At 36.1% G+C, this 15,423-nt stretch overlaps 1 protein-coding gene across 1 annotated transcript in view; it reads left to right on the top strand.

Annotated features, from left to right (window-relative positions):
- Positions 1 to 15,423, top strand: part of RP1 (RP1 axonemal microtubule associated) — a 208,576-nt gene that overhangs the window by 97,569 nt on the left and 95,584 nt on the right. The window contains exons 26-27 of the mRNA XM_072328072.1: positions 3,048 to 3,211; positions 11,578 to 11,803. Of these exons, the coding sequence (XP_072184173.1) occupies positions 3,048 to 3,211; positions 11,578 to 11,803 (390 nt within the window). The remainder of the gene's footprint in view (positions 1 to 3,047; positions 3,212 to 11,577; positions 11,804 to 15,423) is intronic.

The following is a 15,423-nucleotide window of genomic DNA, read 5'->3' as shown; positions in this document are numbered from 1 at the left end:
CTTTAATGTTGAGTATTTCTATTTCAGAACTAACTGCTTTATGTGTTTCTTGCTGTTTCTTTTAAGACCTTAATTACAGTTCTCTATTTAAATATTTTGGTAAACTGAACTTCATATTTTAATTTAAATGATACATCACTTTGTTTTTCTTTTCCTTGTCATTTTTCTTTCCAATGATGGTGATTTTCTGTTCATTTGTAATTTCATTTCTTTTAAGCACTTATTTGTTATCTGTCTTAATTTCTGCTCTTTTATTTAAAATTTGAAATTTTTTAATTTTTTTTCTCCCAGATGATACATAGGTTTGTACTCACAACTGAGTTTAGATTTTTTGATTTTTGCTAGGGATTTCTTATTTGGTCAGCTTGACTTTTCTGTCCTTGCAACCAGTGCAGATTAAATGACGAATCTTAATAACTCATAACATTTTCTCACCTGTGAGAAATCTTGTAGGTTGAGCAACAATTTAGAAGCTGTCAGAAGAAAGTTTGAATATGTTTATTCATAATTAATCATATCAATAAAGATATTTGAAGAGACCAAATAATTTGTTTTAAATAGCAGCCCCATGGAAAGTCATTCAACTACAAAGCCTGTAATGAATTATTTTACAAATTGTATTCAAATTCTATTCTTCTTAACAAACTTTTTCTTTGAATGAAAAGTATCTTAGCCCTTGTTCCTTTCTATGCCTCTTTCAGAAGGCGTTCATTTTAACCTCTTCATCAGCCTTTGTCTTACATGTTTTGCTTGTCTCACTTCTGCAAGGTCTGCACCTACAGATCTGCCTGTACACAGTTAAATGAGTCTATTTAGTGCTTCCTGAATTTACAGGTCTCTGATTTGTGTCATTTAAGTTTTTCTTCTATGATGTATGCATGTTAAAATCTGTAACAGGCAAAAACAGGCCCGGTAAAACTAATAAAAGGCGATAATAAAATGGAATAAAATAAATATCTATTCAATTGGCTTCTCTCCAGTGGAGATGGGCTTGGAATTGCAACAGGCATTTTCATCACAGCACTCCTATCCTGACTCACTGTGAGAAATGTCTTTGTCTGGTCCAGAAGACTTCTGCAGCTTTGTCATTCATAAAACTTATGCACTGTTAAAACAGACCTGTTTTATAGAAACAGAAGGTGTATTTGTTGCAAATGTCCTCAGTCTCGGTTGGTTAGCCAAAACTGTATGCACCAAATAGCCTTGTATTTGGGTGTATGGGGCACTTCCTGAATTATGGAACACCAGGAAGGTGACTGAAAGAGAAGATGGTGATTATTGGAGGAGTGAGCGGTCTGTAATTTTATTCTTTTTTTTTTTTTTTTTTTTTTTTTTTTTTTTTTTTTCTTTCCTCCAAAACAGGGTTGTTTTTCAGGCTGTAGAACTTTCTAGTTATTTCACTGCATTTATCAATATAAGAAACTTGGAGATGCTAACAGAATAGAAAAGGCAATTAAAAACACTTGAGGTGCAACAAATTAAAAAGTGAGCAGGTCCAAAACAGTATTCATTTTGCATCCTTTAAAATTAATGTTTGTTTCTGAATGAAAATTGAATGTTTCATTGGACTGGAAGAGTAGAGGGTCATATCTTACCCTCTATCTGTTCTTCATACATGTTTGTCATAAACATGTGTCTATTGAGTTGTCTCATATTCCAGCAACATGTTCCAAAGTGACTTTATTTTTAAGAAACTGATATTACAGTGTTTGAAAGCAATTGAGATTGACTTATCTGGTAAGTGCACTCTTTGAAGGGGCAAGAAGACTTCTACTTTACTATCTTTGTTTCTACCTCCTGTGCATAGAGGTTGTCCACCCTTCCATTTGATGTTGCTCTCTTTCTATTCTGGTAATGGCATCCTGGTACTTATATTGTGGTACTTATATCCTGGTTATTTTGTTAAAACAGCAGATCTGTAGAGAAAGTAATGAGGATGTAAATTATCTATGGGCATAGAATGAACAGAGTTTGTTACATGCTAGACTGACAGCTTTCAGTGGAAATTCGATGGTTCAGTTCCTTTATGAGTTTCTAATAATTTTCCATCGCTTTTCAGGATGAGGGTTGAGCCACACCTCAAAAATTTGGAAAACAGATGAAAGTTCGTTGCTTCAGCTCAATCTTCGTGAGGCAAACTGCTAACAGATAATGGTGTTTGCCCAAGATAAATATGTTTGTCAGACACCAGATTTAATTCATGCAGATTTTACCAGACATCTTCTTATTAATAAAACTGCAGTGTAGATTGTGGCATTTCTTTATAAAATGACTGTGGGTTTATATTTCATTTGTTGTTTGCCTTGCATAGGATTAATTTAAGTCACTAAGTGGAACTTGTTTCAGACAAGCAACAGCTGAAATCGAATAATGTGTGGAGATCATCCAGCCCCAGATTTTCAAATGCAGAGATGCATTTTCCAATAATGAATGATTCTTTTTAAAAGTAGATTTATATTAAGCTCCTTTCAGATATTTGCATAACTCATGTACATCGTCTGGGGGCAAAGAAGAAATTTCAATATCAGGGAAGCTTTATATAAAATCATTTTTTAGAGTCCTCCTCTCGTTTCAGAATGTTCTCCAAAATCATTTATTTCATGCCAGTCTCAGTGTCTTGGCTCAGTCCAAGAAAACAGAGCTCTTGATGGGACATGTATATAAAATGAAAAGGAATTGTATGCTATAGATTACTTTGATAGGTTTTCTTTTTGCATTTCTTGTTTATATATTTTTGTCATAAACCAAATTCTGGAGCATGAGCTTTTTCTGTGGCAGGGTGCTGCTAGAAATCTTTGTTTGTGACTGTGTTCGTATTTCCAGCTTTAAAGACTGAGGAGGTTGGCAACACACTAAGGTTGCACACCTTATTTGAGTTTGAATGATGCAGAATTTATCCAGCCTTCTATTGTCACTCCCAGCCTCATAACTTTTTAGATGTACATTAGTTATAGTTCTTGGGCTAAAATATTTCTTTGTGTAATCTTAGTAACTTCATATCAGTAGCAGTTATAGATGTATTTTTATTTTACTTTTCCTCTTTACAGAAGGAGACTGGAAGATTACTGTAGTCACTGGGGATTTTGAAGCAGCTGGCACAACAGCAACGGTATCCCTTTATGCTTATGGAGAAAACAAAGCTTCTGGCCCTATTATTTTGGGATCTGGGAAACACCAGCTGTTTAATCCCAACAGTGAAGATATATTTAAGGTACAGTATGGTTTTGACACAGATGCTGGAGACATGCAAAACATGCAAAACAGCTCTCCTCAAAACTGGATAATAATGATAACTGAAGGGACTCAAAGAAATATGTATATAAAAGGATCATTTAGCATTTCTAAGAGAGTGCCGGACTTTTATGATAGTGAGATTTGAATCAGCAAATGTATTCAAAACTGCTTCGAGCAGACATGCATCTCTCAGAATGTTTAATACTTGCATCTGCTTGATGTTCTACTTCTAACAAACTGCTGTTGATTTGCAGACAGAAAGAAGTTTATTTGCTTGTTCTTTGCACTGAAATAGAAAGATAGTCCTAGCTATTGCTTGTATTGCATATCCACTCTTGGAAGCATCTGCTGTTGTAAATTCCTCTATAGGATTCTTCCAGTTCCTACCCATGAATGTCATGAGAACCTTTTGTTGAATCAGATAAGAAAGAAGGAGAAGATGGATAGACATTAGCATCAAGTCATATTTGATTGGTTCACTTAAGTGACTTAGACTACAGATGTCCTAATTCTGAAAGAAAAATTAAAGAATTGCAATTCTGAGAGATGCTTCAGAAATATGAAATTTTTGAGGGATTTTCTAATTTTTGAATAGTTTCTCTAGTTCTAGTATTTCCTTAGAACCCTGCCTCCTGCACTTGTTAAATCTGTAATATGTTATTTAGGTTGAAAATAATGCATGCATAAACAGACAGAGATTCAGTGACAGATGTGACAAGAAGTTTTTCAGACCTGTTTTATTTTTGTTTGTGAGTCTGAAGTGTAAATATGTAAGCTCTGGAAAAGGGAAGTTAAAGGTGGCCTTTCCCATAAATTTATTTAAGTTGCCAGTGACTTGGTTAAAGTTTCCTGGTTCAGAAAATCTGATATCAAAACAGGGAAGTGTAATCAGTGTTCATTTGCCATGAGAAATATTTCTGTGGATGTTCATTTGGCAGCAATGACACTTTCTGAGGTCAGAGGCTTTTCCAGTGATATCTATCTTCACATATATAACTTCTTGGAAGTATTTGGTATGTGATGAAGCACATGCCAAATACATTTGAGAGAAACTATCTGTCTTTCATTATCATTCTGCAGAAGATTAGGGAGACAGTTAGAAGTGAGTGGGGAGAAACCAAACACATGAGGTCTAATGCTAGGAAGAGGCACAACAACCTCTTGAACTCTCTTTCTCCTGTATCCTGTGTCTACAGCACAGTTATTTCTCAGTGTAGGGATTACTGGATGAGAAAAGGAAAACCACTGCTTGTTGTGAAGCCAGTGTCTGCCTTTCTGATGTTATCATGATAGCACCCACTGGAGCAGATATATTTTCTAGTCCTAGTGAGATGATCTTATACATTTCACTTTCACTTTAGAAATGATCTTCATATGTAAGATACTGTCACAGTATTTGTGGAGATGACCTCTCTCCTGTTTCTGTTTCCACCATAACTTCCCCTTCTGCAGGAAGGCTGAGCAGAGAGTGCAGTAAAAAAATTTTTCTGCTTGATGCTCCATGCCTCCTGCTTCTTCACTGCTGATTTGCTGCTCCGAATACAGCTCTAGAAAGCAGACAAAACTTCATTGGAACAATCTTGACATATAATCAATAATAGCAGTTGCATAGGAAGAACAGTGCATAGCAGTTGGATTTCCTAGAAGTAAGTCATGAATTTAAAGTAATCTAAAACTCATGAGAAAAGAATTGCTAAAAGTTGAGTAAATCCAAGTGTATTCCTCTATATACTCCTGAGATTGTGTTACTCATCTAGAACCCGATTTTCATGTTGCTTGCATTACTGTATAAATATAATGCAACTTGATTAGGTTAATTTACCTCTGCTTGCTGTTTGAGTAAGTTATCTTAGAAACTGCTTCACCTCCAGTGCAACACAGGTAAGATATAACACTATAGTCCTTAGAGATTTCTGTATGATTGTAGCATATGACCTCTGCTGAAGGTAATTTAAATGGGGAGGGTTCTTGTTTCCAATTGGAGCCCTGGGTTCTAGGTTCTGTTGAGATAGTTCCATGTAAACTGCCCTGTATTTGTTCTCGTGGCTTAGAGATTTTCTAAACAGATGGGAAAATCACAAATGAACAATATGGAGAGTGGAAAGAAAAGGAATTTAAATTTGATGGGTTTTCCCTTCTGCTCAATAACTGTTCCTGCTTGTTGAAAGAATCTACTTCTAAGCTAAGGTTTTCTGCTTCTGTTACATTTGAGGCATAATTTTAGGGAATAATTTTTCTGTTGGGAGTCATTCCTCCTCCAACAGAGGGACATCAGTCTACTCTAAGTTGCAGCATCCATCAGAACTGTGATCTGTTTCCAGTGCATTTCTTGGTATTTCCAAAATACTGATTTTGGCAGTATGTTAAGTTGCTCTGGTCACTGAAGCTTTAATTATACTGTAAATTACATTTTCCAGATCTGTGCATTCTGCATCATAGTTCTCTGAAGCATGGTGAATGATCTTTTATGACTGTACACCCAGTTTGATAAAGAATTACTTTTCCCATGTTTTAAGTCTAATATGTTTAGGCCACACATTCACTTCTTTGTTCCAAAGAGAACTAAGCAGAAGCTTGTAAGCCTATTATCTTCCATAAAAGCCAGCTTTCAATGTCTCAATTTTTATTACTTTCAAAGAGAAGAATTCCCTACCTTTGGATTGCAAGGATCTGATGTTTAAATCATGTCTTTCATTTATTCCTGTACCTTATATCCATATTCAGTGTTTTATCAATCAGAAAAGAGATGTCTAAAGTAAAATAAGAAGCAACGTAGAGAAACCCAAATATTATAAAATAGGTTGAAACAAATCCATTTTCATGCTTTTCTTCCCATTGTTGAAATAAAAGAAACCGTAAAGAGCTCAGTGAGAATTGTTCCCAAATGGAAAGATAGTAAAAAGCAACTGCAAGCACTAATGTGGCTATTCACTCTCTTAACCATGGGACTGCCAGTGCCTAGAACGCAGGCATAGCTTGCATCCTCCTCTTTTCCAGCTGTCCCTGTTTGTCATCATGGCCATTTTTTTCCAAAACAGTTGAATAAAACTTGGAGAAACCCATGGTTCAGAAAGATTTGCTTAAGGCACATAAAAGAGACATATTGCTGGCCTTAACTCCACTTGAGACTCTTAATCTCTCTACTAAATTTATGATAACAACATGAACCGTGTTCTGTACTGAGATAAAAGGGGGAAGCATCTCTATAAGCTACATGCTGTGTACAAAGCAAAATTTATCTGTTTCTAAGAAAACAACTAAGAAGGACTTTAAAGAGCTCACAGACAACATAGGAGATAAAACCAACTCATCTTCAGGAAATGAGAATGAGTTAACATGTTGTTGCTTCTTTATTAATTCTGCAGTAAGGTCTACTACAGTATGATGTGTATATGTATATAGGAATATACATTATCCTCTTTTGAGATGGTATCATGAGAGAACTTTATGTCCTGTTAGTCAATTTCAGGTTAAATGGACTGCATAGGAGGGGTGATAATACCAGGACAAGGGGAAATGGATTTAAGTTGAAAGAGGGTAGACTTAGGTTGGATGTTAGGGGGAAGTTCTTTACTATGAGAGTGGTGAGGTCCTGGAACAGGCTGCCCAGGGAGGTTGTGGATGCCCCGTCCTTGGAGGTGTTCAAGGCCAGGTTGGATGGCCCTGGGCAGCCTGGTCTAGTAAACATGGAAGTTTGGTGGCCCTGCCAGGCAGGGCGGTTGGAATTTCATGATCCTTGAGGTTCCTTCCAACCCAGGTCATTCTGTGATTCTGTAAATCTTTCAGCCTATAAAATTTCTTTTTTTCTACCTCTGGACAGCAGAAGATGAAAACGTTAAGAAACCCTACATTTTGAGTATCTCCTTTCTCTCATGTTATGCTGCTCCCCTTGTCAGCTTCAGTCAGTTTTATCCGTGATTTTGTGACATTGTTGTCCTTTGCTAAGGGTCTCCCTATTAAGATCAGCCCTCACTTTCCCTGGTCAATTCTACCTTCACTCATCCACACTTCTGCCTTCCCTTCCCCTGAGCCATTTTCTAGTCTATTCATATTCTTGTGTCTCCTATTATGTCAGTATCTGAACACTTTTCAGGCATGAAAATATGACTAATATTCATGCATGCTCTTACAAATATGTTTTTTTTTTTTTTTTTTTTTTGTTTGTTTGAACTTGTCAGGACTTTGTAAAAGAGAATATACTCTTTTAAGAGTGCAGTTCTTACGCTAGACAAAGTGAGATTAACGTGTCTTGCATTAAAACAAAATACAGTAAAGTTTATGATGGCCTATGCTTGATATGACTAGCTCCTTGACAGCCTTTCATTATTTTGTCTACTCTGAAAATGAATAATGCTGTGCATTATAGGGATTTTTCAGTACAAGGGTTGTCACATCTGGTTCTAACCTTGGAGACAATTATGTCAGTCAGGTGATGCCCACTGCACTGAGTGCTGCTGAATTGAGTAGTGGTTATAAAGTCCAACATTCCTGTTCAAAGGAGGATTAGCTGGAGTCGTTTTTTTTTTTGTTGTTGTTGTTTGCTTGTTTGTTTGTTTTTTTCCTCTATAAGATAATTACGCTTCTATTTTGGCAGCTGTGATGTATTCTGATTCTTGAGTTAATGCATAACTGGCAAGTTCATTGACCATGATTCATGAATAGGCTGCACTCAGACAGCCATATATTTCAAAAACCGTGAATGGAGCATGGGTACCTTCTTGGTAGGTGAGTTTTCATATTTTTGGAAACACCAGCTGCATCCTTGCAGAGTAAAAACATTTCCTACTTTCAAAGACTTCTCCATTACATGCAGATGCTGTAGGAGTTGCACAAAGGAAGTCAACGATTCCTCTTTGTTTTAGGAATCCAGATGCTACACATGACTTTTCAGAAATTCTGTTAATGAGGTTGCCTTACATGAAATTAATAACTGTCTGTCAAGCATAGCCTTTAGCAACTGTGGTAGACACTGGGATTCTGATGTTGCTGCTCTTAAAGTATTGACTTATCCAAATCTTTTTCATACCAGTCTCAGTTTATTTTAAAGAGTTTTCAGAATACGGTCTGCACAACAGAGATAGAGTGACTTTTTTCTTCTACTATTTAAAAGAAAAATATAATCATTACATACATTCTTTCTGCCATTACACTGAAGTTTCTTTCCACTCAACAGTCTCTTGGTAAGATCTCACTTCACATTTCACTTAGATAAATGTCTCAAGTACTTGAAAATAGGTCATACTGACTTCACTCAAAATATCATACTTATCCTAGAGACTAAAAAATCTGTTTGCTTAGCTCATTTGGAAACAAACTCTAGTCTTTGCATTCTCTTTAGAATGAACTTTCTAATAAATCTAGATTTTCATTTATGCTGAAGGACAAACTATAAAATGTGAGCTTTGCACAACCTCAATGTCAAAAAGTAATGCTGAGTTTTCCATGTTTTCCAAAAAAATTCCCATTTCCTTCAGAAAGAAGAAAGTTTTGTCCTTGAGCTTGTTCAAAAAATAGGTAACAGTAGTGAGCAAGGCATACAATTGTATTGATTAGCAGTGTCAATTTGACTAACTACATGCAAACACTTAGTATATGGGTGTGACTTATCTACCTATATTTAAAAATGAGGCACATTTAAATACAGTCTGCAGTTTTTCTCAATATCATGTGGAACTGATACTATAAAAAATAGGCGTGAAACTGATGGATAAGGTAATATTTTTAAAGATATCACAGTGAAGAAAATGTTAATGGAATGTTGAATTTCAGAGGACATAGAACTTACTTGTACATTCCAAAAATCTCATAATTTGAGAATTAAAGAGAAAAGGATGCCTCATTCCCTTCCTGTAGTCACAAGCAAACATACTTTTGGCTTGGCATTGTGGATGAAATTCACACTTAGCACATGGTCATAACTTCATTAATATTGTTGCATTGTGTCCTCTTTCAGAGCATCAATGCTACAGAGGGATAGAAATTACAGAAAAGGCACAAACACAGGAATGTTTAGAGATGCTAAACAGGTAGTTTGTGAATGCAGTCAAACTGCAACTAGGAGCATCTTCTGGAGAACTGTACCTATCAGCTGGGCTTTTTGTTCTGTAACAGTTTTGAACCCTCTATCAGTTTTGGTGGATTATTGTGTTAATTCTCCAGTAACATGAAGTAACATGCATGGTGATGAATGTTATTTTGCTTTTCCCTCTTTATAACTCAAATCTTTTTTTTTTTTTTTTTTTTTTTTTCCTTTGGTCAGTTGACACATCTGCTTATTTTTGAGAGCTTTCTTCTCTCCTGTTCTTCTCTCCTGTTGTACTAGTGCTTTGTCAAACATCTACCACCACCCCCCCCCCCCAAAAAAAAAAGCATAATAGATTAAATAAAATTAATATAATTGAGAAAAATATAGCTTTATGGCTTTGCTTCTCAGCTGGCCTGTGCAATGCCCACTGAATCTACATATGCAGGATTTTTTTTATCACTAATGTTTCAGTTTGTTTCGTAGCTAAATGAGTGAGTAGATGCTTCAGAAGACAAAAGAGGCTCTTCAAGAGTTGCTAAGAGTCATCATAATGAACACTGTATGCAAATATGCCTCTGGCACTCCTCTTTCAGCAAGGGCTATGCCAGAATTTCATTGTGAGCATGAGATTTCAATTTTTCTTTTACTAAGTTGCATATAAAAACACAAATAATAGTCAGTGCCTCAGAATCATGGGAATATCGCTTCTGGTTTTTCCAATACTACATTTCATTCAATTTTCAATAAAGGGGAAGAATTCTAATATATTGTTGCAAGGCAAACTTAGTAGTCACTTACCCACTTCAGAGGGTTATTGTGGCAAATTAGCCTACATCTTGGCTACATGTACGATTAGCTTCAGAGAGCCTTCATCTGGTCTTGTAACTTGTTTTTAATGTGTATAGTTTTCTTACAACAGATATAATCATGCACTCAGTTATCACCTCTTCAACGTACTATTTTAATATAGGAAGACCTGCTACTTTATCCATAAGTGTGACTTTATTCTGACTTTATAGCATTAGCACAGGTGTCTTGATACTGTCATAGAAGATTGAATTGTGCCAGGTTTATTTCAGGGAAACAAGGAAATGATGATCAACTAAGAATACAAGAATCTCTTTTGTGATGATTCTCATGGGCAAGAAATGTCAGAGTGACATCTCTCTGTGTCATTGCACAGCAAAACTTTTCAACAGGAGTGAAAGGGATATATCTCTAGTGTCCCTGTGCTCCCCAGCCTCACTGAGCTGAACCATATGAACCAAAGAGAAAACACTGACTTACACTGTTGCTTTAAAAAAAATAAACAAACGCCAAAGAGGAAACTCTCATTCTGTGTCAGACATTAATATTGCCTTCCAGAAGAGAGACAGAGAACTTTCAAACTCAAAACTTAATTCATCATTCTTGATTATTCTGACTGTTGGAGTAATGCTGGTGTTCATTATCTGCTTGTCCGTCTGTGTCCTTCCTTTACCCATGCTCCTCCTCAGTTTCTTTTTCATGTCAAACAGTAGCAAGCAGTAGCAAATAATAGGCAAAATAAACATTTAAAAAAATAATAATTATTTTCCCTTTCTGTGGTTATTTTCCCCTTTTCATGAGCTTTCAAAAACAATGAAATGAGAGCAGTTAACCTTGCTTTTGTGCTTAGGTTCTTGCCATCAACACTGCTCAAAAAAACTTCTGCTGACCAAAACAAAGTAGTTCTTATTTCAGGGCTTCAATATTCAATGTGACATAGCTGTGTTTTATTGTTTAAACTTGCTGCACTCTGGCGTCAGCACTTACAGAAACAGTTAACCCTGACACCAGTACTCATAAACACAGAAGACAAAGGGAAAAGTGTGCCACAGCAGACTGATAAGTGGTAGGAATAGTTAATGGAGCTCTGCTCACAGTAATTCTGTGGACTGTAAAATATATCATTGCTTGCAACATTTACAATAAACAGAAGGTACTTCTGTTTATTAGAATATTTGTATAGAATTAGAAGCTTTCATTACCACTCTACCAAAAGGATTCTGTCAAGAGATCTTAAAAGGAACTGAATTGTTTGAGCCTTTTTGTCACTTCAAATAATGCAGTAATCAAATCAATTAAATTACTCTTAGACTACTTCATATGCTTTTGCTTGATTGCTCTCACATTCACTGTATATTAAAACATCATTTTCTGAAGAAAATAACTCTAGTTACACGTTAGCAGCACACTAAGCTTGCATGCCCAATGTAAGAAGGACTGTTAAAAGATAATAGGATTAATTAAAAAATCTGTGTTTTTGTTTGTTTGTTTGTTTGTTTCTCTTGTTACAGATTAATCTCAGGGATCTTGGGCAGCTATATAAAATCCGTATTGGCCATGACAACACTGGTAATGATCCCAGCTGGTACCTGGAAGAAATCAGACTTGAAAGACTGTCACCTCTTTCTCAAGAAGAGATTTGTCTGCCCATAGAGTGCTGGCTTGCAGAAGACAAGGGTGAATGTGATACATGGAGAGAAGTGGCAATAAGAAACCCTACAAAGGAAATTTTGCCATGTACGTGCTCAGTATGTTAGAATATGTGTTCACTAACCTCATTCTGTGAGTACATGACAGCTTTTCATATTTCTTACAAGGAACATTGTTGAAAAGTTAACATAACCGTGAAACAAACCCTTCCATTACAAGATGCTTTCTGGTTTGAAAGAAATGGAAAGCGATCACCCTGCCCCACTTCCTCCCTTCTCACCATCATAATAATAGCTGTGGCCTAGGGTATCTTACTCCTCTTAGCATTCTTGGTGTGTTAAAGTGCTCCTAAATCACTGACAAATGCTTCTCTTCAGAGTAACTAGCCTATTTACATAAGGCAGGAAATTAAGGTGTACCAAGGTATGTAATGTCATCTAGCATCACGTTCCTTTTAGAAAGCTCAATATCATCCTTTCTTGCATTGCAAAATATATTCTGTACCAGAAATCAGTGATCTGAATCATCACATGCACATTTTCAAATCAAACTGAAGTCACAGCCATTAACATAGAAATGGTTGGCTACAGAGTGGCACTTCTGTGACCTGAAAGTTTATCCACAGCTTCACTGCACTCCACTTTCTTCAAGCGAAGCAGTAAATAGCCCATCGTATAAAGTTATTATTCAAATAGTCCTTGCCTTCTACAGAGGAATAGGCAGCTAGTGTAATCATTTAGCACAATATTTTTTATTGGATGCTTTTAAAATTAACAGAATGACAGTGATGCAGTTGGTAGAAAATACCACAATAGTGGTAAGCCTTGCAGAGATAGGTGCTATCATTTAGGTAAACTGTTTCTGAAATTAAGTAGTGACCATTGCAAGGATTCAGTGGCTCAGCATAAAAGTGGATCATCAGGTATGTGGTGTGTGAGATAAAGTCATTTCAGAGGAAAATATCTAACAAGCGGAAAATCTTAATATAATCCTCTGGTTAAGCAGTAAAGGCTGGTGATGTTTAAATGTTTTCATGGGCTTCAAGGTCAAAGAAGGCTACTGATCTTTGTTAAAGATGCCAGAAGATACTGAGATACAAATATGTCTGCTCACCTTTCCCTTCTGCTCTTCTTTTTTAACTATTCTACAGAGTATTTAGTGACTTTAATAGGAAATTTCTGAAACCAAGAGTGATCAGGATGAGCAGGGCCCTGTGGTGTGTGTACCACAATATGTGCAGTTTGTTACAGTGACATAAAAGTCTATGCAGCTCCAGTAGAAAAATAATGGAAAAGTCACTTAAGTTATATAATCGACTAGTTCAACATGATGAAAGGTGCAAAGTCAGGTCAGTGCTGTCAAAGTCTACGTATACTTTTAAAACAGCAAATTAATTTAGTCTTTCTAATCATTCAGTTACTGCTTCTTTCATTGCTTTAGCAAAAACATTAACTTCAATTAACTTCATTAAAATATTTGCCACAAGATTGTATGTAAAAATATATTAGAAAGGATTTAGAAATTTCCTGAAATTGTAAGGTTTACAAATTACTTATTGATTTCAGGCACGTTTAAATTGAATATCAATGTAAACTCAGCAAGTCCTCCCAAGGATTTTCTATTTAGTTTCTACAGAACAAGCAAATGAAATACTATCCATCTGCATTTCCCATTTAAAAGCTAATTGCCTTACAAGTACTGGGCAAACCACATCAAGTCATTTTCTCCAGCAGAACAAATGATATACTACTTATTGTTTAATAATAATCCGATATGATTTAGTAAATTATGTCCCGTACTTTCAAATCAATTTAATATCTTCTAGTAGTAATTCATTTACTTAACTATGAAAATCTTGTGCTAAAAAATTTAAATAAAATAAATACAAATTTAGCTCAGAAGGCACTCTTTTTTTCTTAAATTTACTGTTCTTTAACATGTTATTACTCAGCTTATTCCTTAGAAGAACGTGTAATTTTTTCCTTATCTTTTATTTTTCTCCACTTCAACCAACCAAACTCTACTACTTACCCTACAAGTTCCCAAAACTGTGGAACTGATTTTTGATTCCTTGTATTTTATTTTTTTCACCCTAATTTCTTCAAATTCTGATCTACTTTCAGATTCTGAGAGCTTTTCTTTAACAGTCTGGAGTGTGCTGTTGAACCACATGATCCCTGAAGGTCTACTCCATCATAGTTATTTTGGTTATTTCTCCGCCTTCTCTCACTTTTTCTAGCAGTTCCAGACATTGTTTTTGGCTTACCAAACTAAGCAAAAATTGTTCAACAGTTTTACAGGTAATGGGCATTGGAATTTGGTCATAATGTCCAGAACTTGGAAAACAGCTTAAGTGTCACTCTATGAAAATAAGTTGAAAGCTTTATATTGGATACTTTGGGCCTAGCTTTATAGCATCATGGCAACACAGTAGTGTTAGGCGAATTCTTGCATTCTGTATTTTACCCCACACCCAGCAGTCTGAAAGATGCTCTGGCACTGACTCATTGTCATGGGTTTCACACCTGGACACTAGGGCTGAGGCTGTCCTGGGATATATATATATATACCCTGAGAGGGTATCAGATAGGGTGTCAGTTTGTCTGAGTCCTTAATATGGGTTCTCACCTGCACTTGTGCCCCTGTGCTTGTGTAAATGGGCTAATGGCTTTTGTGATAAGCCTGGGAAAAGCCATATTTGGGGTCCCACTTCCTGTGCTCCTCTGTGTGTGTGCAGATGGCCCATTACACACAACCTAATGTGGAGAATTAACTGTCTTCAGATAGGGCTGAACTTCTGATGTAAGGGGATGCAAGACGTTTTGAGTTTTCTTACTGTTTATGTGAGTATAAACTTCAAATGGAAATCTTTGCCTAACTGAAAGAATACTGTACTGATTTGAAACAAAAGACAAGTATTGAGGCTGAGAGAGGAAAAAATCCAGCTTAGAAGATTTAGATTAATTTTCCACTTAGGGAAATATGCATTCAAATACAGAAAGAGGTTAGGATGTGCTGACTGCCTCAAATAGTACAAAAGATGACCAAAGCAAATAGTAATGATTCAAGCATTACCTGTACAGAATTTGTATCCATGTTTAATCACTCAGGAGGCACTGACTACTTATATAAATAGCCAAGCTTCTCTTTCCTATTGTAAAACTGATTTGTAAATGTGCTTATTTCAAAGTCGGAATGCTCTGAAGAATATTATCTTCTCTGTGCTTCTCAAGATGAAATTGCTGGGGCCATGAAATCCTGACAAGAGTTCAGAATTTTTCTTCTGTTAAGTTGCTTTATGTGCATCACGTGGCTTGCTGGTTTTCTTTTTCTTCTTTATCTTCTTTCCTCTGAAGCAGCTGATCTACAGTGGTGGAAGCAAAATAACTGACTAGGAAAATCTGATCATTGGTCTACTTGGGTAGTTTGATAATCTACATCTGAAATGTAGCTGTATTTTTGTGGCTGTTATTTGAGGCTGTGGCACTGCAGTATTACGGCTGACAGCTCACTACATACATTACCTCACTTGTGACACCCCACCCTAGAGATATGATGTAACTGTTGTGCAAAGACTATCACTAGGAGAGTAAATGTCTGAGGCGAGAGACTCCAAAGACCTTTTTTCCTTCTTTCTCCTGCTCAAATATCAGCAAAAGGAAAATGGCACTGGCATATTTTCTCATCCCCAAAACTTGAGAATAATT

The sequence above is a fragment of the Excalfactoria chinensis genome, chromosome 2 (assembly GCF_039878825.1).
Source record: "Excalfactoria chinensis isolate bCotChi1 chromosome 2, bCotChi1.hap2, whole genome shotgun sequence".
NCBI lineage: Eukaryota > Metazoa > Chordata > Aves > Galliformes > Phasianidae > Excalfactoria > Excalfactoria chinensis.
Note: the sequence above shows the minus strand (reverse complement) of the source record. Positions and strands in the feature narration are given on the sequence as shown.